We start from the raw sequence: 25,349 nt of genomic DNA, 5'->3' as shown, positions 1-25,349 counted from the left end.
TCAGTCCGATAAATCAAACCTACTCTAGAGTTCATCAGTCCGAGTAGTTCAAACCGAAGAACGGTGACACATTAGTAAGAGAGCAGACTGCAGACTGGCATGACAGCCTGAGAGGAGTTGTCTGTTATGGTTATGATGATGGTTGAGGGGCCCGTACTGAGGAGCGCCAGACAAGGTGGATTTAGAACACAGCGCACTTCCACTCAGCACTTACTGGCCCATTTAGGGCCGATGATTCCGGTCGCTCAGCTCCTCTTTTTGAGGCTGTCTCACTCTGGGCTTAATTGGACTTGACAGCAGATGGACTGAGACAAAGAAACACTCTCCTGCTCCATAGACTTTCCTGCTCCCTGCTTCTCCACTTCCCACACATCTCTGTCATTCCCCGATCACAGCACACAATCATCACTTTTCTACTCCTCTCTAAACCTGAAACACCCACCACATGTTTACACAAAAGTGATTTTTCTCCAATAGCTTGTCACATCCTCCTCAGTCAACTCCAAACTTTTCTCCCTTTACATCTACAAGATGTCGGTTTGTGTTTTATAAAAAGGATGTAATAAGAAGAATAACAGTTTTTAGTTGGGTTTACTGACAAGATTTGTATACAGTATATAATAAAAAAGGATATATCAAAGTTTAGATAGGTATGAATAACATAAGATATTATTATATTCAACTTACACATCTAATTTATTAAGTCATTCAAATTAAAATGATTGAGAGTGAAACTGATTCTTTTCAAATGACTTTCAAAACTCCTGTTTGTGCTTTAGGTGGTCATTATGGGGTTCATTGTTGTATTTTATGCCTTAGAAAAACTACAGAGACCTCAAACAGAATTCCTTCTTTTTGTTAATATCCCTCTAAAACACTGTCCATGAGGGAATCTTGTCCTAACACTTTGGAAGATACCTACAAGGTTTGACTAAAAAAGACCGCTGAAGCCTCCTAGTAGCTTTAAACTTTGGAATAGATGTTTTGCACAAACCAAGGACTTAGGATTTTGTCCCCAGTTTCGGTCTTTTTACAGCAAGCAAAACCTGCTTCAAAGTATAGACACCTGACTATTATAAGACCGACTTCAAAGATTGTGAATGTATCCTTTAACAGTGTCGGACAAATCAGGAGTGAACCTGGAAGATAAAAACGTCAACTCATATGGACTCAAAAAAATCTCAGCTGTTGCTACAGGTTACATTGAGCCAAGCCCTTAGATCACTAAAACCTAAAAATCAAACCTGAACCATAGACTATAAAGACAAGCTGGGTGGGAAGTGGTAATGAGGATTAAGCCAACCAGCATGGAAACATGAGAATGCTTTCATTTTATTTTTTTAGTTCTGCTGCTCTCTTTTAACACAAATAGGTGCAGCAACAGGCGGTCACAAAGCATGCTTCTTAAATCTTACCACCAGTTACTGAAACGCTTAGAATTCTTTCTTATTTTTATGAATGTTGCTTTTGAATTTTGAATGGTATGAGTATATCGGCCTTGAGGAGCCATCAGCTAACCTTCAGTTCAATGGAAACCCAACCTTGCACATACTTTACAATAGATTCAATAAAGTAAACTTTTATGACCTACAGGCAGGAGGCCATGAAAAACACTCGGTCAAGTAAATGAAAGAATAATACTAGTAAGGAAATAAATGGCATTGTGAAATATGGTTTTGTAATAATACTAATAAAAGTTGTGGAATATAATGATCCTGAGGCTTTGGGCACATTGAAAAAGGCTAGAAAAACAGACTTGTGTCTGACAGTCGAGGCCTGCCTCTGGCTGTGGAAATATCCCTGACTGCTTGGCAGGGCCTCTGACTGCCGTTTCAGCCACTATCTTAATTCTCTCCTCCAACATGTGTAGGAAATTTACTGCTTCACTTCATCTTGTCACAAAGGAGCACTCTGCACCTGGCTTTCCCCTTCCTCGCCGCTCTCTCCCTCGCCTTTCCTCCTTTTTCAGGAGAGTCTTAAAGCTAATGACTTACTGTATGTTGAGTGAGACAGAAGGTTTTATCAAGCCTGTCACTGGCCCAGGGGCTTACCTTCAGAAAGATAAGGCAAATCAACATGAGAAATGTTCCTTTTACTTCAATGTACTGTAAAAACTCCTCGCTGTGCTCCCACAGAGGGGAGCAGAAGTTTGTGCCTCCAGCTACAGCTGAAAATGAGCATATTAATCCGTTAAAACTTTTACCTTCACAATGTTTGCCATCCCCTTTATAGCCTGACTTGCAGATACATTTGTATGACTTCAGGGTGTTCTGGCAGATGGCATCGATGCTGCAGTTGTCAAGCGCCTCTGCACACTCGTCCACATCTAGAAAGGAGGAAAGGGGGGAGGGGGAGGGGGAGTCGATTAGTTGATGAAGCAGAAATGCTGTTGTTGATGGTGACATAGTTACACCACAAAATACAGATTTTCGAAATGTCAAACTCCATGTAATTGACTGTGCTACATTGGACCACTCAGAGTGAAAGACCAAATACAAAAACACATTAAAAGTTACTAAAAATCACATTCTCATGATTGTGAGGTTAAACTTGGTTAAATTGGTGCCATTGTCAAGAACATTTTCTTCCAAAATTATGAACACACCCACTTATTGATTGTGGTACAGTGGCCTTTAAGTGATTAACTGGACATTTGTCTCTGAAAAAAGGGCCATGGAATTTAAAGAAATATCTAAAAGTCTGAATAAGAAATGGAAGAAAACAAAACAATGACTCTTGGGGCAATGTCCCCAGTTAAAAAACAAACAAACAAACAATGAAGTCTTGTACAGTGGCTTTTAGCAATGTCATTAGTTTTGCATGTATTTTGTCAAAAAGTGTTGGATGAATTGAAAGATTAACCTACTGTAACAACACTAGAAGAAAAGTCAGGAGATCACCAAAGTCATTAGGATTCCTTTCATTCATTGAGGACCATGGATATATGTACCAAACTTCTTTGCAATCCATCCAATAGTTGTTAAGATATTTTTTTAATAAAGCCAAAAATCTCAACCTCATGGTGATGGCAGAGAAAAGGTAAGGGGATTGCCATCGTCTGAGGACCATGAATCTGTACGAAATTTTCGAAAAATCCAGCCAATAGTTGTTGAGATATTTCAGTCTGGACCAAAGTAGTGGACTGACCGACAGACCAACATTGCCATCCCAAAAAGCCATGCTGCTAGCGTGGCTAAAACCCCAACCAATAAAATGTTAAAACAAGCAGCTTTCAACTGGATAAAAAAACACACATTTGAGCTTTTAAAATATAATGTACAGTATGAACTTTCTCATGCCCAGAGTAATGAATCACAGTTATGCTTGACAAGTTTTCATAGCCCTAAATAACAAATTTGGGCAGACATAAAATAGCTAGGTATAAAAGGTAACGTGTAAGTGCTAGATTGAGTTTGAATTAGAAAAGAAAGAATGTGATGAGATAAGAATGAAAATGGATTTAACCAGAAGCATGATCAGGTTTGCTTCATGGAGCCCCTAATCCCACCAAATCCCAGTTAACTAGCCCAGGTGTTTAGGATTACCCCCTGCGCACAGGGGAAGGGCAGCTTAACAAGGTTTACATAGCTTCCAATATCCACTCTTATCACAAGCCCTCTGCAGGAGCCGGCTGATCCCACTGGGAAATGACCTGCAACCTAAACCCCCTGAGTTTAGCATATTGCCTATATCTGCCTATTCCTAGAGGGCATGCAGTCTGCTGTGGAAAGGAGGGCAGTGATGGTGCAAAACGCACAAAACTCTTCACAAGATCTGTGTCACAATTTAGAACCTAATATATCCATTACAAGGATTTTGAACACCCTGATGCAAACATAGTGGAGACATCACAATAGCAGTTTGTTAATGCTGGTATTGCGAGAGAAGGTACACAAAGCTACCCGGTCAGATTCATACTCATCCTGCTTTGACGTGAGTTTAACATTTCACTAAAGCAGACTGTGTGAAAAGTATTAAGTGTCTGAATCAAGGATAGATTTATCAAGACTAAGGAGAGAAACACGGTCCATGCAAGAACGTGAACGCAGACGCTTTGAGTTACACAAGATCGAGTTCACGTGTTGCGTTCTGGAGAATGCCACCTGAAAATCGTAACTAGACGCAAGCGTGAAGCTGAAGTCGGAGCGTTGCCACTGGGGCGGATATAACATGAAACAACAAGAGAAAGCTGCCCCCTTCTCTTTGTGTTCACTTCTGTGGAAAGCAACCATTGTTGCCCAGTTTAAAGAAGTTTTAACTGAACATGTCCGTATTTATGACACTGTATCACCTTTTCATTCTGACACACATCCAATCGTCTATGTTTTAATTTTTCATCCTTCTGTGCTTTAAATAGAGCCGTACACATTCTGTTACAGACGCCATGTTTGTTTACTACTGTGGCCATGGAAATACTGTGAGCTCTACATCACTTCCTTCAAGACTGGCGTTTGTTACCTTCACACATGTCGAGTACCACGTTTGTGCCATCTGGGCCAGACATTGTCATTAGCGTCCGCATACTTGCTTTGACCATGCTTCTGCCCCAACAGACTATGTGAAGCTGTGCTTAAAGCTAAAGTCATAATGCTAACATGCTCACACTGATAATTGAGGTCTGAAATTAAACTGTAACTTCCAGGTTAAATTCCACAAGTAAGAAAACCTCCTTCAAAATCATTCTGAAATTTGTAATAAGGCAAATAACAAAATATTCAGCACTGGTACAGAGCCTTATTCAACAGTATGTTGGGTGGTTCAATCCATATGTCGACTGTAGATAAGGACAGTCATTTGAAAAAATAAATAATAAATAATATAAAATACTGTATAATAATATTTCTGATGAAAGGGCTAAGGGATTACCAAAGTGCTAGTCTCGCATTGCCAGACCTTCCTCCACAGCGCTGCGGAAGAGGGTCTGGTTAGTCCACAGAGCATTCCAGGATGAGAGAAAAACGTGCTCTGGTTTATTGGCATTTCTTTAAACCAATCATAATTGTGTTGGGCGGTGCCAAGCGCCGAGTGAAGCCGTGGTGCCAAGCGCCGAGTGAGGCCACGGTGCCGCTGCAAAATAGCCTCAGGAGGGAACTTGTTTTGGTGGAACGTGTACATTCAAAGGTTGTTTTAGTCGTGCAACAGAACTTAGATTGGACAGATGGTCTAGCTAGCTGTCTGGATTTATCCTGCAGAGATCTGAGGAGCAGTTAACCATAGTCCTCAGAAATCAACCGGAGTCTAAAATTACAACACAAAGAAAGCGGAAGGTAACAAGACATCTGAAACAGACATCCAAAAGAGTGACATCCGGCAGAATTTCCGTCAGAAAAAGAGAAATCCTGGAAGTAGCACATCGTGGATACAGACTACCAAAGTGCTGACAATTCAACCTATGGGGGTAATTTACAAATCTGTACATGTACCTGTATCGAGATTTCATCTATTCAATAGTTGTCGGAACATTTCACTAAAAAACAAAAATGTCACCTTGCTGGTGGCTCTAGAGGAAAAGTCAAGGGATTCAATTGCCAAATTGGTAGGATTCAACCTCTGGGGACCATCAATGTCTTAATCCATCCAATAGTTACATATTTCAGTCTGGACCAAAGTGGTAGACAGCCCGACATTACCCTCCCGAGAGCCACGCTAGCTTTGCTAAAGAGTATTAAATGTCTGAATCAAGGTTATAGGTTTCAAAATGTTATAGTCTGTGAAGACGTACCAATTGTCAAAATGACATGTTTAACATCTGCGTTTTGTTACCTAATACAAAAGTTGAGCATCAACAATGAGCTGTCCAAATAAAGCAATACCAGCTGAGGTGTTTTTGTTCTAGTAAAGATTTCTCAGGTTTTATGTGTTTGTATAGTGTTTAAAGTTCTGTGCAACATTCAGTAAGAAATAAAGCACCTGGGACAGTTGTGGCTCCTCTCTTACCAAGTTTGCACAAAGCCATTTAGTGATCCAACAGCTCCCTGAGCCCGTCATTGATTTATATTATGTGAGAACAATATGGATTCACCGGAGGAGCAGCCTGGGTCCTTTCTCGTTACAGACTGTCTTCCAGGATAAGAACAAAAGAGGCAATGTGAGGAAGTGTTTTTAAATAGAGGAGGCATTAATCACAACAAAATATCTGTCTTATTGTCAGCTTTCTTGGTGCCAAGTCTCTGTTGTAATTAATATTCATTATGACAGAAACTCAAAAAATCCCGCTTTTCATGTTGTTATCAATGTCTCCTTCTGGAGCATCAGTTCACTTTATCTTTCCAGTCTACAAGGTTGCACACACACATGCACACACACACACACACACCTCAAAACACGTCTGAAGTCGGACACTACAAGTACGATTCAAAGATTGACAGTGTACATAAGCTTAAAGGTTAATGATGAAATTAAAACACAAATATACAAAGATTGCAGACAATCTGTCAATTATATATTTGTTTCTGCCAAAACTCTGGAATCTTTTTCAAGTCAATTTTGCATTCAGAACAGTTTGATGCTGTTATTACTTCAGGCAATGGTTGAGTGCAAAAGAGTGGCACCAGATATTGGGCAGTAAGTATCTCTAATGTTATGCAACTGCCATCTTATGATACATAATGACTTCAGTTCAATTTTAAATTATGACAGAGAGCAGCTTGCTATGCAGTTAGGGTTTAAAACAAACAAAACAGCCTCTATGTTTGGTAAAACCAGCTCCATCCTCAAAAGTCTCCCTCCAATCTATAAAAGGCTGGCAAATCTGCACTACATCTTTATGCAAATATTAACTTTCAATTTATGTAGCATAGTACAGTTACAGCACCAGCTAACACTTCTCCAACAGTGAATATGTTACTTCACGAACATGTGAAAAATCAACCCTGTCAACCGGGACACAATGAGACAAGCAATTTGTGACTCTCACATTCCCATTGCCTTTGGTGTGAGGTGCACAAAATGAAATAAAAACAAATTAAGAGATCCCGGCCCACAAACTACAATAGTCTGTGTCTGTCAAAGCATTGTTTAGAAAATCCTTCCATAAAAGTTACTGGAAAAGTTCCAACAGACACATGGACGACAAACCTAAATGTGCTGGTCTAGTTGGAAACCCAACATGTCTTTGCCATGGAAATAAACATGTCAGAATCAATATATCCTTATGTTCAGTCCAGAGGACGATCATGTGAACGCTTGAGGAAAAAAAACATGCAGCGTGCTCAGTAATGCTGCTCTGGTAATTGACTCATGCCCAAGATGAAAAGATTGTGTTTTTCATTGAGTTTCTTTAATTCTTTTGTGTTGAGGAATCACAGTTGTTGGGAACAAGTTAAGGCAGTGGAGGATGAAGCCGGCGCTTCGAGACAAGGATGAATAAACAAAGTCAAAACAAGAAAACCAAAGAACAAAGAGAAGTTGGGCAATGCTCAGATGTTTAAACAGTTTCCTCCGGTGTATGTGTCATTTTGAATATTGCTGCTGTCGCAGCTCTCCTCTGGTTCATGCACTTTAAAGCCACTGACATTCACAGAGTTCAATGATTTTGTTGGATGAAAACAAGTCGTACAATAATGAAGCATGTTCTCTCTCCCCTGAAACCGATTCACTTCATGCTATTCTATTGTATGATCAATAAAACTTTAAACTTTGCCGTGTGTCAAACTCCTAAATCCTTAAATGCATCGTCACATGCTCTTGACTCAGCAAAGCAGACTTTTGTGGCGGTAGGAGGGTTGCAGGGATAGGTTGGCATATAGTGTAAATGGGATTTATTATAATTATATTAAAGTTGCTGGATAAAACATCTTAATGTCCTCAGAGATGGTTATTAGGAAAGATACTCTGAAAACCCATTAGTCCATTTATTCCAAAGTAGTCCCTACATGTAGGTCAGAGCTTCCGGCTAAGAGCTGCTGGCCGTGGAGGTGAGACCCTGTCAGAGGTGCTTTTCCTCCCTGATTTATTAGAAGGCCATGGGATAAGCAGTGTATTTAGCTGGGCTGGCTCGAGGGGGTGTTAGCAGGAATAAAACTCAGAGGGTAGAGCACGAGTGTGTGGGGGAACTGTAAGGCCGAAGGTGTGTAGTTCAAACATAGGGTAATGTTTACTTTGAGTGTTGAGACCCTCGCTGTTTGCTTTGCCCCAAACCTGCCCCCCTCCAACCCATCACCTTTCCTTCAGATACAGAAATAGACTGAGTGGAGCTGGGACACCCAAAGGTGTAGCTTTACTCGCGCTGCCTGCAGCCAACTTCAAAATAATAGTCCAAAAAATATGGACCAAGTGATGCATTCAGTCAGCGAGGGGCAGCAAATTATTCAGCGGTGTTTTCCTGACAGAATGATTTGGTGCAACATTTGAACAGTTGCGGTTTCGCATTAGAAACAAAACATTCTTTCTTGACAAAAGCATTTTCAGATGAAATCCTTCATTTTCATGAGCTCCTTGCGGCAGAGGAGGAAGGGTGCTGGGTTCAAGTCCATAAAATGGTGTTCTTGGGATCACAGCGTTTGTCGTACTGCGTATAATTACAAAGGGACAAGTATTGTAATTATCCATCTTAGAACCACACTTACACTATACTTAGGGTTGTGGTTGTGCAGGATGGGGTTAAGGTCAGGATAATTACTCAAAGCAGCAGAGAGAGCAGAGAGTCTGAATGGCTGTAATGTATGAAAGACAGACAGTAACACCGCTTTTATCTACTGGCTGTAAATCAGCCATTTGATGATATGATGTTTAACTCACACATCTGTTGTAAAACAAAGCAACAACCTGGAAAAGTGGCTAATTTCCTGGGTGTTGATTTGAGATCAGTAAAACAGAAAGAAAATTCTTTCCGACCCCAGAGATTTTATTTTTTTTCATGTCCGATGTTCCTGTAAACTACATAATCCCCCTCGAGACATGTTTTTAGACAAATAAAATGACAGCTTTTAATAATAATTTCTGTTTAATTTGTTATTTCTACAAATAAGTTTAATTACCTTGTTAAAAATTCTTAAAATGACTCAAAATCTACTCTTTCACATCCAATAATTCAACTGTCCAATAATGCAGAATCTATTAACCATTTCTTACTTTGGACACTACTGGATACAAGATGTCGCTCACTGAAAAGTCATCACTGAATTGGTTGAGATGTCAAAAAATCATGCCGTTAGGTATGCATCTTATTCTCAGATATAAAAGGTGAGCACAGGGAAACTTTCCTCCTTCAGCAGATGAATGTGAAAACTAACTCTGCACATACGTCATTGTGCACAGCTCAAACATCAAAGTAACACAAAACAAGCAAAACAAATTTTGGAAGGAGGGGGACTTTAAAATTAGCACATTTATACAAATAATGTACCCACATGCAGCCATAATGCTACTACATATGCTTGAACCAAATCAAAACTGCTAGATTCCTTAAAAAAAGATAGTAGTATATGCACAATGCATCACATTAATAATAGAGAGTAGAATGTGTCTACATCTAGTGCTATATATGGTACACACTAATAAGAGGAAGTAAGGACGAGGTTGTGGAAAGGACAGGAACTATGGCTGCTTGTTGCAAGATTATCACAGCACACTGTAAAAATTTCGTGTTTTTCAAAATGTGCAGGGCAGCAGACTGGGCAGCCCCCACAAAAAAATGGTTTTGATGAAATGCAGACGTCAACATTAACACAAAATTTAGCATCTCTCCCCCCTCTTACCCAGATCCCCTTCAGCTAATGAAGGGACACACTGTTGGCTGTCCAGCAAGCCTCTAAAAAGTTGTGAATAAAAATATCAACTGCTTCCATTCGGGATATTTACACTCATCCTTCACACACTCTAAATGTTTAGGAATCATGACCACTGACTGATCCTGTGCTTTCAGAAACTGTGATCACAACTTCAAAACCCTGGGTCCCTCCCTGCTTGTGTGCACCAACCATGAAGCCTCAGATTAATCTGAGGCTGAAGGGAAAATGAACGAAAACATGCAAGCTGAGTTTAAGGAGAGCAATATCATGTTAACATGCTGAAAGACTATCTATGCTATCCTTTACCTTGTTTACACCCAAGAGTGCACAGGACTTCCTTTTTATTCCTTATGTCTACTGATTGTCTATTATTTATGTCTATTAGTTGTGTGACACAATGACAGTAATGACTGGACCTTATTATGTTTGTATATTCCTTAAAGGGGCATTCTCCACCAATTTTACACATGAAGTTCAGTTTCCTGACGAGGGAGTACTACTCAGTCTGTGCAAAATGTCCTGGAGGGAGTTTTCCAAAGTTTGAACAAAATAACCCTGATGATGTAATCAAATGAAAGACGTCATTGAGTGGCATTATGGGAAATGTAGGTTAGTGCGACCCATACAAGAGGCTAATTGTCTCTAAATGTTTTGACAATTCTTTTTTAATGTTTTTTGGGAGTCCCCGACTTTGTAGAAGTGCAATGGTAAATGGCTGGAGTGCCTCTTTAGTTGCATTAGTTCTGCTAAAACTATCAAATCTTTGTCATTTTTGCAGTCAGTTTTCAAAATCGATTTATCAACTAATCGTTCATTCTGTGCAAAATATATTTCCTAAGATTGAATTGGTTTATTCATTCATCACTTCAATTCACATTTTATTAATCAAGTCCCTAAACTCTGCACCCTTTTAATTTCCAGCAGAACAAAAGTGGAAATTACGAAAACAAATAGTGCAAATAGTGACCCTGTAATATTCTACGATGTTTTGCTTCCAAGAACTTGCTCAGCTATTTCAGTCCAAAATAATAATGTACTGCTTTAATTTTTTTATTCTACAACTGTCTGATTCTGTATACAGTACAGTGATATATAATGAATGTGTATTCGGGGTGATTGGCTAACTCAAACCAACACATACAAGACCTTTGTATCTGCTTCTTCAATCTGTTGATGCCTTTATTGTGTGTGCTTTCCAATAAAATAAATATATAAAAATAAAACAGACTGCAGAATAAAAAGCAAGTGGACTCACCTTGCTCCATTTATAAAACCTATCTCAGACTCAAACTCTCTAAATAAATAATGGCGATTCTCTGTGATTTTGATCATAGACCAAGCATCTGGTGCTGTGCCTTTTCTTTTAGCATGTGTGGCCTTAATAGACTATGACTCATAGACCTCCGGACCACCTCCAGAAGAAAAACACGTATTACAGTAATTAAGTGAATCATAGAGTAATACTAAGAGAGCGCAGGGAGAGCCTGACATGACACACTCTACTCTAAGTGTCTGAAGTCTAATACATACCACACTGAATAATTGAGCATAACTTGTAACCGTTTCCCATAAGTAGTCAAAGTGACAAGAAATTCATTTGTACCTTTTAAGGGATTTTTCACCCTTCTTGGCATTTGTCCTCCACTGTTAATGACTTCTTGGCCTCATACAGCATATTTTATATACGGAAAGGGTGGCACTTAGTCCAGCTGTATACCTTATATTTATACAACCAGAGCTAACTGACATGACACTCTCCCCTCTGCACACAGCAATTACATTCATTGGTGGTTGCTTTAACCAGATAGAGTACCGACTATAACGATGGCAACGTAGGAATTACAGCACAAGTGTGATATTTTTAGTTGTTTCCTGTCAAACTGAGGTATAAAGTCAATGGTTCTCTGTGTAAGCTGTGCAGCAGGCATTAACTACTAAAGCTCAGAAATGTGAAGTTCAGTAGGCTGGAACTGACTGGATATATGCTTCGTTTAAATGCTGTGAGACAGCATAATCACCTAATGCAAACATTTCTCATATACATACATATCAAGTGTTTGATGGCCTCTCCATCACTGCTCCTACTGTATTTCAATCAGACTGCGTAAGAGGACGCCAGAGCAGAAAATACAAATATCCTTCACGTAAGGGAAAAATGTGAGGGCATATCTGGAGTTTTCCTGGAAAATATTTGTCACTGAAAACATATAAAATCAATCACGTGACCTGTAACTAACCCTGACTAATTTCAAATACTTTGATAGCAGACAATGTGAGTTTTAATGACAAGAGTGAATCTGTTATAATTCAGCCAATTGTTGGATGCAACCAAAACAAATTTTCATTATCAAATTATCTGCAGTCTTTTATCAATTCATCACTTTGTCTATAAAATGTCCAATATATTTTGGCAGAGCCCAAGTTGACATTTTTAATGTCTTGCCTTGTCCAACCAATAGTCCAAAACCCAAAGATATGAAGTGTGCTATCATACACTCACTGTATGACAAATAAAAGCAATAAGTCCTCCCATTTGAAAAGCTGAACCCAGCATGTGTTTGGTATTTCAGCTTGAAAAATGACAATAGTTGCCGATTCAGTTCCTGTCGATTGACTGATGAATTAATCATCACCATCAACCATCGCCAACCACCATTTTGATTATTATTGTTGTTATTATTATTATTACTGAAAACTAGAATAAATGCTGTGCTGAGATTGCAACCTTGGTAAATGAAAGACATGGCAGTATTACCAGCCATTTTTCCCATATTCACATCTCAAATTTTCTTTCTGCTGCATATTTTCTGTAAAACATGGTTGTGTATCATCAAATTATTATTAGTGGCTAAATTCAAAGTGTACCCTATAATTAAACAGTGCAGCAAAATGCCATGTCTGGCGACTTTAAATAGGTTCATATATAATTATAAAAAATAAATAAATAACTGTTGATATGTATATTTGAATTCAAAAAAATTGAATTCAAAAGTTCTTGCACTCACATTTCCACCAACTGACACCCACTTATCTAGACTAGTTGACACATGCCCCTGTCTTTTCATTCTAAGAATGTGCAAGTCATATTAAAAACGTTCTCGTCAGTCATTTCTTGCAATATTTCAGACAACTGGACAAAGGAAGTACCAACTTTAAACTTGTGAATGACACACATGAACCATATAATACTACAGTAAATCAGATACTGTGATGATGTGCTAAAAAGGGCTGAATGCCTGTGGAGCTACAATGACTAGATTAATCATCTAGCTTGTAAACCGCGTATTAATCGGCAACTATTTTGCTGATTAATTGAGAAAAAACTATTTTTTCTCTGATTCCATCTACTCAAATTTAAACATTTTCTTATTTTCCTAGTCTTCTATGATAGTAAACTGAATATCTTTGGACTGTTGGTCAGACAAAACATTTTAGGACATTGGGCTCTGGGAACTTTATTCCTACTATTTGCTAACATTTTATAGATCAAATGCTTAAACAAAAAAATAATTGGTAGATTAATCGATAATAAAACTAATCCCTGGCTACAGCCCAAATGCCTGTATGACGGATGGTGTAATGATTTAAAACAAAAGAGCCATGAAGAACAAGTGCTTGCCATTAATCAACAGTATAAGCTATTACAGTCTGCAATAAATATATATCTGGAGTTCACCGGGGGTGATTAAATACTGCAGAGGCTCATATGTTTTTTCCCATGCCTCTGTCCATTGAGAAAGTCTCAAATTAATCAGTGAAGTCATCCCTCTTTCTACCCAGAATGCATTGGCCAGAACTCACCAAATAAATAACTAGGCTTTTTTATTTGGATCTGGATTCCTTGATGTATTGGGTTGGATTTTTCCATTACTAAGCAGAATAAGAGCATTTCCTTTCACTTCCAGCAGTCTCTAAAGCTGGCGCTCACCACCAGGAATGTAAACACACACAGTCTGTAAACAAGGCTCTCTCTGACCCCCAACCCCCCTCCGACAACGCTGACCACCGCAGACCAGCCTAATGACGTCCCTCGCTGACTCCCCCAAACTCTCAAAGAGAGACGCAGCCCCATTATTCAGCCGAGAGGTCACACGGGGGAGCGGGGATCAGGGCGAAAGAGGAGATAGTAGAGGATGGTGGAGCGTCAGCCGTGGGCCTAGGAAAGTACAGAGCCTGAGATGACAGTCCCACTGATATCTTCTCCTGAGTCATAGTATCCCCAATCAGTGAGTAATGAAACAGAAAAACAAGTCTTTGTGGTGGGGGGTTAGAGGATTAATGAGTTAAGAGCCGCTGCAGCTGGCTGAGGGACAGCACTGAGGCTCATCAGTGAGCCATCAGCACTTGTGAAGGGGGCTGTGGAGGTAAGTTTAAGATGGGGGTCAGAGTGCCGTCAACACTGCCTCCATCCTCCCCCGAAACCAACAGGGATGTTGTCAGCACAGTGCCGCATCTGCACAGAGAACAAAGGCCACTGCCAGAGTGAAGGGGACAGAGTGGAGGAGATGGGAGCAGGAGAGAGTTTTCTAAATTTAACCACAATGCCTCAGTTGAGAGAGGCATCACAGGTCTCATTTGGAACATATTGTTCAGATTAAAGCCTTGATAAATAAACAAGTTCCAAACAAGCTCTGCACTCTTCCTCCTGAGTGTGAGGGTTCGAAAGTTTTTTTTTTTTTTTTTTTTTAACCACTGGACACGGGTGTTGCATTTAAAGCAGTTGCCCTGGTGTTCCCGGTAACGTTTGGGTGATTTAAACTTCTTTTTTCTGTTGCACAGCAAATCTACAGCTTTGTCAGCCCTTCAAGTATTCCAAATAAGGTGACAAATAGTGGTCACAGGGGCCTCGCCAGCTGCTGATAAGGTGATTTTCTGCTTGAGGAAGGGAGAAAAGGTACCATGACAGATGAATCATAACAGCTGATGGATTCCCCTGGGGAGCAACAGTAAATCTGCAGTGTCCACAGGTTAGGGTTTAACTGGACTAGGGCTGCCCCCTGCTCCTGATTAGTTAGGATTGGTTAAATGCAGAGGATAAATTCCACGTATGTGCAATAGACTTGGCAAATAAAGGAAATATTATTATATATTATATTGTTGGGCTGTGACCTAACGGACCTAACATTTGTACTGCATACGAAGTAAGTGAAACAGTAACTGTGGTTCAAGGCAGTTAAACAAATCCATGCAGACATACACCCCACACACTGAAACACTACAGGACACTTTACAACAAAACATTTTGGGAAATACACTTATTTACTTGCTATGGGAGAGCTGATAGATGAGAAGATCAACACCAGTCTCATATCTGTCTGTGAAATATGAAGCTACAGCCAGCAGCCACAGTGAGCTTGGCACCAAGACTAGTAAGAGGAGGAAAAAGCTAGCCTGGCTCTGTCAACTGGTAACAAAATGCATAGGGATGTCCCGATCTGATCTTAAAGATCGGTACCGTGTCCTATCAAGGCAATACTGAACACGAACCTAAGCCCGATCCTTTGTTTTACGTGTCGTAAACGGAAAGCACAATTTGTGTCAGAATGCGGCTTAAATGTCTGCAGTGTGTAAATATTTGAAATTGGAAAACAAATGCAGTCCAACAGCCACTTGTAATGTCTGCAATGCAAGCATTTCGCTAGGCGCTAGTAGAGCTGCGTTCAATATCGATACGGCACCTATAACATAAACACTTAACAGAATCCAATTTGACTTTGTTTACTTTTTATTTTGTAGAAAAAACCCATTAAGAACTTGAATGGAGGATTTTTTTTTGTCTTAATGTATTGTAGAGCTATTCAATTGTCAAGCATTTACATTTAATTGATTTTAATACCTTCAATGTACTTTTGGTACAGTGCAACTGCATTATCTAGGAAAACAGAAGAATTAAATAGGGACTCGGTATCGGCAGACATCCAATAAATACTAAATAAGTGATCAGGGGAAAAAAGACTTGATTGAGACATCCCTTAAAATGCATCTACCAGAACCTAATAACTCATTATAACTAATTTGTTAAATCCGTACAAAAACATGAGTGTAAAGACGACATTCACAGTTTTACAGGGAGGTTATGTGTGGGAACTATTTTTTTACTTTGAGCAGTTGCCAGGCAACCAGCAGAGACCTCAGGTCGGACTGATTAAACAAACAACGTGTAATGTGTTAATTAGTGAGCTTTAGAGAGCTGAATGAGCTGGTAGGTGTATTTTGTAACCATTTGCCAGAGCCAGGCTAGCCGTTTCCCCGATTCCAGTTAGTTTTTGTGCTAAGCTAAGCGGCTGCTGGCCGTAACCTTAAATTTAACATAAAGGCATGAGAGTGGTATATAAAACTTCTGATATACTAAAATAAGTGTATTTCTTAAAATGTTGCACTATTCCTTTAAATTAATGCTGGAAACCCTTTATGTGACGCTGATCAATTCTTAATTTGCTCAATAGAAATAGAAAAGAAAAACAGAGTGGAATGATAAACTATTTCTCATGTTCTTAAGAAAGAAAGACATTCTAGCAAATATGGAGGTCATTACAAATTACCAGGGGAAATAGACGGACTAACAGCTAATATCATTTGGAGCGGCACTTATTGAGATTCTCGTTTGGAAACCTTGAGTAGGGAAGTCACATTTCTTGAGGCCAGAATCTTTGACACTCTGTTGCAGAGAGAAAAATGTCTTGGTTTTACATTCCAGCGGCCAGGATGAAAGTGAGCAACTGTCCAGAACGAAGGCCCACTGAATCGCCTTGGGTCACAGCTTGCACCAGACAGCTTCGACTTTACATGTGCCTGTAAACATGGTCCTCACTCGTAGCTGCAGCCTGCCTGCCCTAAAACTAAACTAAAATGCATCAAGCTGCAGCTTGGCCACACTGAAGCCAGGGAATTAGAAAAGAAGAAAAAAATAGGCATGATAAACCTCAACCATTCCCTGTTTTTAAAGGATTCTCCGTCTATAATGGAGCCTCATTTTGGGAAGTGAAAGCACTTCTGCCTGCTAAGTGCAATCATTTCTATCTAAAATCACTCATCGCAGTCATACACATTCACTTGTCCTCATTGCACCCACAGATCAAAGTCGTTTTTCGTGATTTATACTGCATTGCTCTTGGACAGAATTGTTATCAAGTGTTTTCATAACTCAAGTAATGTCAAGATAATAATCTCTCTGCTCTCTCGGCTGCTCTGTAACAACATGTACAGTGGTACTGGAGCAACACTTGTCAGGCAGATGCTTTCGGAGTGTGTCTGCCAAGTGTTAAAGTGAAGCTGGAATCGATCCCCTCCACCTACTCATCAGCGAGTGACCGAGGGCTACCCCGAGGCTCAACCTGCCTCAGACACTCTGATCATAACGAGAGCACAACTGTATGACACTGCATGCCTGCTGCAGAGAGAGAAAAGACATACTGAGACAAGAGAGAACATTTTGTTTAGGGAAAAGTACTGTATGTATAGGTTAGGAGCTCATTAGTCTCGATCAATGGAAGTACATTTCCAGAATAACTGCGATGTCCCTCACCTTCCGCTCTGTGTGTTGCCGTTCTCAAACTCCGTTCGCACAAACGTCGAGCTATCAAGCTACACGCTGAAAATGGCAAGTTTTGAAGAAAATATGGAATCGTGCAACAAGGCAGGCCTGCTTGGTTCTTTCGGGGAATGATTGTAAAGATTTACAAGGAAGATGTTTACGGCATTTGCTATCTAACAGGGACGTTTTGGGACCAACTGAAGAGGATTGCAGTGGACGAACTTACACACGGCGACACTGGCTAGACAAAATGAGGTTTTACCATGTATCCAGCTAATTTAAATAGCTCACAATACTGTATTGTGTGAACAGTTAAATTCATTTAATATTGTATGTGGCGTTTTCTTTTGCGGGGTGCAAATAATTTACCAAAACAAGTTCCTTAACGAGACCATTTTGCAGAGCCAGCATCGCTGCGTCCGGAGCTTAGCGCCACCCAGGACGATTGTGATTTTTTTCTCCTATCCTGGAATGTATGCGTGGTGTAGCCAGACCTTACTCCACAGCGCTGTGGAGATAGTTCTGGCAATGCGAGACTTGGAGCTCATCTGCTTTAATTGGGTTTACATAGTTAGAAGAAACGGATAGGAGAAATTAAAGGGTGACATATCACTTTAGTTGAGCGATCCAAACCGCAATGTCCTGATCCACAAAGTCATTAACTTCTCAAAGTCACAGAGCATCTCGATGAGGATGGGAGAAGTCTTTTTTTCCTGGCTGACCTGAATACATCTTCCATTTGCAGGCTGTTAAAAAATTACTTTGCCAAAAGTTGTGCTCCGGTACCTTGGCAGGCATATAGGGACTTTTGCGTCTGCTTGTTTTAAGGCACATCCAGTCTCTGAGGGGATAAGTGTAACAGCTCGACAAACACCACTGCAGGCGCTTGTCAGGACTCAGGGGCAAGGCAGAAACCACACAGCCTGAGAAACGAGAGGGAAGGTGATGAAAAAGGTGCGCCAAAGTGGTGTCAAAATGTTAAAGAGAGATGACTCGCCATGTTCATAGAAGACAGTGTTGCAATCTCTGTCCGCCTGTCAGTTTTTATTATTTCTCCTTCTCCTTCTTTCTGCTAAACAGCGAACATTCAGAGAAGTTCAAGGCCATGTGCAGAAATAAAAGCCCTATTTAAATGGTTCTTTTATGTGGCTTCACTTACAGTTTCAAAGAACTGTCCAAAACACCACATACACAGCCCAAATACTCTCTCACTGTCCCAACTACCAAATGCACACACATACGGCAACACTTCCATGCTTGCTTACACGGACCTGCAACATATTCAGCCCTCTATCAAGCAACAAAAGTGGGCCGAACAGGACAGAACAGGAAAGCGTTGAAGAGGACAGAGGGGAACTGTGCACGTCTTTTTTTGTTGAAAAATTTTAAATAGCACAGGGGCTGACAGCGAGCTTTCTGACACGGTGGGTATAACGCAGTCGTTGCTTATGTCTGACAGAGAAAAGGCACAGCTACTTCATTAAGTGCAAAGGAAAGGAAGCGAGGACAAAGCAAACAAAGCAAGAGTTGGGTGAAAAAGAAAAAGGAAAGGGGTGAGTGAGTGTTGGGGGTGGGTGGGTGGCAGGCATCTCGCTCATAGTGGAGATTCAAGCAGCATCTCTAGGTAAGCTTCCCCGTCACTTGGGCCTCATATTGCCAAGGCTGCTCGGTTCCCACAGTGTGTCCGGGCCTGGATCTGGCCTTCCTCCCCGCTCAGGCAGCCCTGCGTCTTTAGACCCCCAGGCCCTGGAGCAGAGGTTACACCAACATAGCCAGCCACAGCAGCATGTCAGCCCCACACCAACCGTTGCCTTGGTGCTGCTGCATTAACCAAGAGCTCCTGACTGTGTTCGAGGGAAAGTGATTTGCCATGACGTCTATGGCTCCCCTCTTTCCTTTCCTTCTCTTTTCCTAGCTTGTTGCTGCTCGCTCACTAAGAAACCTCCTCTCTCACTGTCTGTCTCTGCACCCTTAATCTCTCCTGTTTCCCTGGTCTCATTTTTCCCTTCTTTGTCATTCTCTCCACCACATCCTCGAATCTTCCCTCCCTCATTCCACTGGTCTCTTAGCTCCCTTTTTCTTCCTACATTAATGACTGATGCCTAAAACACAGTGCCATGATTAGACGGACACTGATGAAAGACAAAGACTCTTGTCGGCAACATCTGCGCTGAATAAATATTGAGATGACAAATTGTGCATTTGTTTTAGTCATTGTTCATCTGTTTCGTCAGTTTTCAAAATTGTTCCCAGCTTGCAGACTTGTCAGTGCCAAAGAGTTGCCACCAACGTCAAACACAATATGTCTTTTCAGTTAGGCACAAAATATGCTCACAAATAACTCCGGAGCCAAACACAGATGATATGTCACTGCAGAGCTGCTCGCCTTGCACTGATAAACAGGAACTGGGGGAGAAGCCTAACAAGTAGTTTGTCTATGGCGTTTCACTTGGTGACCAACAAACAGGTGCATGCCATTACAGACCAGCACTCATACAGCAGCATTCCACACTCCAAGGAAGTGTGTAATCGATGTTGTGGAAAATAAAGTGAGAAAAAACTAGTTCTAATTGCAAAATGTAAATATTGAGTTTTCCCACAAGTGGGGGCAGACCACCCAGGATGCAAAATAGTCACCCACCCCCTTTCTTTTTGCCTTGTCGACCGCCCTAGAGATGTCTTTTTGTGTGTGTGAAACATCACCGACCACAACCAACACTCACACAGAAACCATGATGTGTCTTTGCATGCAAATACTTCTGGCAGCTCTGGCTTGGCATTTGTATTGTGGAAAAATTAAGTGATGAAAACCTGGAGGAGGAAAGGCTGAGGGGATCGGAAATTGAGTGTGTAACACCATGTCTTTCTTGTTCCTGTAAGGTGCCAGAGTTTTTTTTTTTTTTCTGATTCAGACTGCCCTTGTCTGGTCTGAATAATTTCTCACAAGACAGGAGAGCAAGAGGGCAGCCGGCGGGGCAGGTTGGCACTGTAGCTGCAGTGTCTGACAGACAGAGACTCCATGTGTGTGTTACAGGCCGGTGTCAAATACTTGTCTGGACTGTGACAAATACCTCCTGGTAGTCCCACTACAATTACCTGCAGGAATAGCTATGAAACATAACTGTTCGCACCGCTGATGCTGTTTGAAGATCAAAGTCAACTGTTTTCTGATGACAGAAAAGTCTCAGTGAAACTAAATTTAAACTGTATTACGTTTCCTTACTTCAAGTCTGCATAAATACAAGCAACCGAGTATACTGGCACAACAAAAAAAGCAATGAAGTGATTGCAAAATAAGTCAGTGGATCAACAGAAGGAGCATGCTTGAATCAAAAATCAATAAGTCTCCAAACACTTCACTTTTACCCTCTACATTTTTCAAATACTCTGCTTTTAACTCGTTTTAATACACATTTATTCAAGTTGCATTGGTTTAGACAACTGATCAAGTGTCATCATGACCGGCTTTCCAAAAGCATCTAACAAATCTATCAATTACGCACCAAGCAGTCTGACAAAAAGAGCACATTCCCAATCATCAGGAGTAAAAAAATAAATAAAAAAAATTGAAGCTGTTTGACTGAAAACTTACCTTGAGTGGTCTTACTTCCTGAAGCTGACTGTTGGACAAAGGCGACCAAGCAGAAACCTACAAATCCAAGGCTTGCGCGTATCAAAGCGTGCATATACATGTTACTTTCACTATAGTTCAACACGAGCACTTTCTAAGATCTACGATGCGCAAGAGCACATCCGAGTGTGTGTGTGTGTGTGTGTGTGTGTGTGTGTGTGTGTGTGTGTGTGTGTGTGTGTGTGTCTGTGTGTCTGTGTGTATGTGTGTGTGTGTGTGTGTGTGTGTGTGCGTGTGTGTGTGCGTGTGTGTGGTATAAAGGTATCTTGTTATTCCCTCTGAGCAGCTGCTGATAGGATACTGTGCGATCCCTTTTTCCTCTTCACGCCTGCTTATTTGAGTTTCAAGTGATCGGGGTTGAGGACAGTCCGACAACGCGGAGCGGAGGAAGTCTTTTCTGTTATCATGTTTCGAGCCAGACCAATGTCAATTTAAGAAAGGGAGAGAGAGAGACAGAGAGAGAGAGAGAGCGAGAGAGAGAGAGAGGAAAAGAGAGACGGAGAGATGGAGCGGAGCGGCGGGGTCTAAAGGGGGAGGAGAGAAGACGAAGCGTCCGCTGCGCTGCGCTGCGCTCCGGACTCCTCTGCTGCTGACTGGCCCTCTCTCTCCTTTTTTTGTTCCTCAGGAGTTCACACACAAGTGCTGGCAGAGCTGAAGGTGGACCGGGGTTACCACGTGCATGGGCTCGTGCGGTCACCTGGCCGGTGCCACCTGCGCAAAAAAAAAAGTGGCCCGTCACGTCGGCGTGGTAAAAGCAATGGCTGGAAGGGAAGCGAGGGGGGCAAGAGGGCGGATGGATTTATAAATGTCTGAGATGGAAAAAGTAATAGCCGGGAGATTGCATTTTGTTCTTAGCCTGCGAGGCTCCAGCTCATCCAGTCCGACTCTCTAACCAATAAGCGCCAATTTCCATCGGGTCGTGGGTGCAGCATTGCTGTGATGATGTCTGCTATCTCACAGATGGAAGATTAATGTGTTCATTAAGACACGATTTTCAACAACAAATGTTGACATCTAAAAAAATAAATAAAAGTCAAATCAAGACGCAAATGTAATATATTTTAACAAAATCATTTAATTCAGGGGGGAAATAAGATTAAAATAATCTTTATCCTCACTGAATGGAGTTAAAAGTTCAACTGACAGAGTTAAGCACTAAATTGTAAAACGTATTTGAAAATGAAAACCATTTCACCATTCCAATCATTTTCCATTTTCTTACAATTTATAGTGAGTTCCCTGCATAATATCCTTATTCCATGGTCACGTGAGGGCCCTGGGCAATTTCATATCCCTGTTATAGCTGCAGCTGGACCTGCATTACCAACTGAAAACAAATGATGTTTAATTATTATTATTATTATTATTATTATTAAGTTAAATGAATAAACCACACCAGCTGTTCAAAATACACTTCAAGATGAATCCATTCCTCAGGTATGATAGCCTAACAACCAGTAATTTATTACAGGAACATTGATGAAAGCATTATAATAATCATCTGGTATAGGGCCTAAATACCAAAAATAATTACATTGTGTGTCATCTGGTTCCAAAACCATAACCAGCGCCACACATTATCCTATTTTTTTTGCTCTCAACTGCCACATTGATTTTTGCTCCTGGCTTTGACTAACTAAAGCCCTGCCTGGTGTCACAAATCAGTAATATGGGGATTCACTTATGTGTGGAGTATGTTGTAAAAAAAAAAAGCCAATTCCCTTAAACCAAATAAGGGTGTTGACAATTTTGAAGATGAATGGATTTAAAGACAGTTTTTTTAATCCCTACCATCAGCCATCCCTGCAAAGCACTGGCCATGAGGCGGTGTCTGCACACCATTACCCCTAAGACCTGAAGAGGAATGAGGCTTGAGGAGCTACATGAATCAAACCTGACCCCTCTCACATTACCAGGAGCACAGCCCACTGAGCTACTGTGCCACATTTCACCAGCAATCACACATCAAACACTTGTTTTCAGGAAGCGCTCCGCAGAGGCAAAGCATCTGTATCCCCACACCTGCTACCTCCTCCTGCATCATCACCTAAATTAATCAGCTGTGTTAATGTGTTTATGTTTGCATTTCAACGTAGGGGCAAATTCTACACTATAATTATTGTGCCAGCTCCAATGTGTAATTTTTTTTTTTTCCCAATCAAATATAATTAGGGCCTCACAACAAGACTGATTGGAGATAACTCCACTTTCTTCCAACAGTGCAGAAAATCTGAAAACCGTGTTACGGCTGATGCCAGAAAGGATTATTTTACATTCTCTTCCATTTTATCCGAATTTTGTCATTACGTTTATGTGTCAAAATGTAACTACCTTAGAAGCAAAGACAGATACTTCATGAACAAGGTCATTCCATACGCTTTACCATGCTACGCCATGTTTTGCCAGAGACTTGGGGCCTCAATAAATAAGAGATTGAGTACAACAGAATAACCTTCTGAGAATCCCTCTTCGCATCCACAGGAGAAGAAAAAAACATGTAAATCCACAGCACAAAGTCAAAGCAGTTCAGTGTAATTAAAATAACATCCATCAGGGATATGGAAATGTCCCATGTCCCTGTGTCTAAATCTCTGGGTAATTGTGAGCACTTGTATAACCAAATGAGCTCAGAGTCACTCCGGGAGTTTGAGAAAGTCAGAACACGGTTGTCCACAGAGTACAAGTCACGCTGGAGGATCAGTACACTTTTCATAGCAACACTTCATTTAAGACAGAGGGCTGTGCACAGGCATCACATTGTGCACCAAACAAGCTATTTTTACATGAACAGACACACGAGGGAAGCTGAGGCAATGATTAATTTATGATGCACGTCATGAAAAGGACTTCAGCTACACACTGGGTAAAGAGGAGTGTGGAAGGTTTCGACAGAGTAGTGACATTTCGTAGATTGTAAATAAAATTAAGCTGTCTTGCATCCCCCTTTTTTTTTTAGAAAGTATGAGAGCATTTCTATGCAACACGTTCATGAGATCTGCAGCAGAGTAACTACCCGCAACTTGCCGTGACTGGATTTGAAGGCAATATCAGTTTGTCATTTTTTTTTCTTGTAAAAGAGTTAAAGCATGGCACTATTTGGATCTAAATGAAAAATGTGTTTTTGTCAGAGATTTGCCACATTTAACAACTGCCACAGTGGTTCCAAACTCCAAATCCTTACACTTTTCAGCCATCAGAAGGTTAAAAAAATGTGGCAACCAGTTGTTTTAGAAACCTGCTTTTTATTTTGACTATGAAATATCGAAGTCAGACGATGCTCTAACAGCTGTTGCCGTGGGATAAATGCAAGATGGATGCATGTTGGGAGGCGTCTGTGAGAGCCATCACTGTACTATACTGCATGCTAATGAACTGAGGAGCTGGAAGCCCTGCAGAGAGCCTAATGTTCTCTTCCAGATGGTCATACACAGGGACACATCACCTCAGCTCCTCATTTACTTTCTTCCAGTTCTGACATTTATGCTCCCCAATTGTCTGAAAGATGTATGTGTGAAAACGCAAAGGCCCACAGCTCAGAAGTTTTTTCCACTTTCTTCCCTTCTTTTTCCTCTCTGCAGGGGCTTCATATGTGAGGTTACCAACACCACCGCAGGCCCAGCAGGATCTTTTGGTACTCACCATGCCAGCACCACAGGGGAGCAGAGTGGCTTGCTGAGTTCCACACTTTAGTACAGGCATCCCTGCGAATGCTGTGGGCTTGCCCCAGGAATGCCTCCTGACCACAGCCTCAGTCACTGGCACTAACAGGGAGCAAGAGAGGGAGAGCGAAAAAGAAAATACAGTTATCAAGTTGGAAGAAACAGAGGTGTCACACACAGCCACTATTATATAAAGACTTATTCTTGCCTGTCAAAGACTACTTTTACAAGGGGTACCCTGGTAGCTCACCAGGTTGAGCGTGCGCCCCGTGGACTAAGGCTCTAGTCCTTAACGCAGAGGGCCTGGGTTCAAGTCTGACTTGGGGCACTTTGCTGCATGTCATTCCTTCTCTCACCCTCCTTTCTTGTCTTCAGCTGTCCCATCAAATAAAGGCCAAACTTGTCCCCAAAAAACAATTTTACAGCATCATGGATGAAAATGACCAGTGTCACAAGAGGAATTTAAGTTGTGTTGAATTTGTAACATCACAGCACTGGAAATGTCAGATGAGTTGAAACCTTTTAATGAGTGTTAATGATGAGATATTACCTACATCAGCAAGGAGGTAGAAAAGATATGGACAGGCTTGTTAGCTGCGTGAGTAAGTATGCGGGTGCTAGAGGGGATACAGGCCTGAGCGCGTACTGTCTGGTGTGTGTGTATGTGTGTGGTGTTGTTGTTATTGTTGTTGTTGTTGTTGTTGTTGTTGTGTGTGTGTGTGTGTGTGTGTGTGTGTGTGTGTATGTGTACACCTGTAATCAAGTGGACTCATTAAGATCAAATGAGACAGCAA

The 25,349-nt window shown here is 41.0% G+C and overlaps 1 protein-coding gene across 2 annotated transcripts in view; it reads right to left on the bottom strand.

Annotated features, from left to right (window-relative positions):
* scube3 (signal peptide, CUB domain, EGF-like 3) overlaps positions 1–21,480 on the bottom strand; it is a 76,739-nt gene extending 55,259 nt beyond the window's left edge. The window contains exons 1-2 of one of the 2 annotated variants that reach the window (XM_039801020.1): positions 20,858–21,480; positions 2,204–2,326 (exon numbers count right to left, since the gene is read on the bottom strand). In XM_039801020.1, the coding sequence (XP_039656954.1) occupies positions 2,204–2,326; positions 20,858–20,957 (223 nt within the window). In that variant the 5' untranslated portion in view covers positions 20,958–21,480. The remainder of the gene's footprint in view (positions 1–2,203; positions 2,327–20,857) is intronic. The other variant, XM_039801021.1, reaches the window with a different exon arrangement.
* Positions 21,481–25,349: the final 3,869 nt, after the last annotated feature.

Source organism: Perca fluviatilis, chromosome 5, assembly GCF_010015445.1.
Source record: "Perca fluviatilis chromosome 5, GENO_Pfluv_1.0, whole genome shotgun sequence".
Taxonomy (NCBI): Eukaryota; Metazoa; Chordata; class Actinopteri; order Perciformes; family Percidae; genus Perca; species Perca fluviatilis.
Note: the sequence above shows the minus strand (reverse complement) of the source record. Positions and strands in the feature narration are given on the sequence as shown.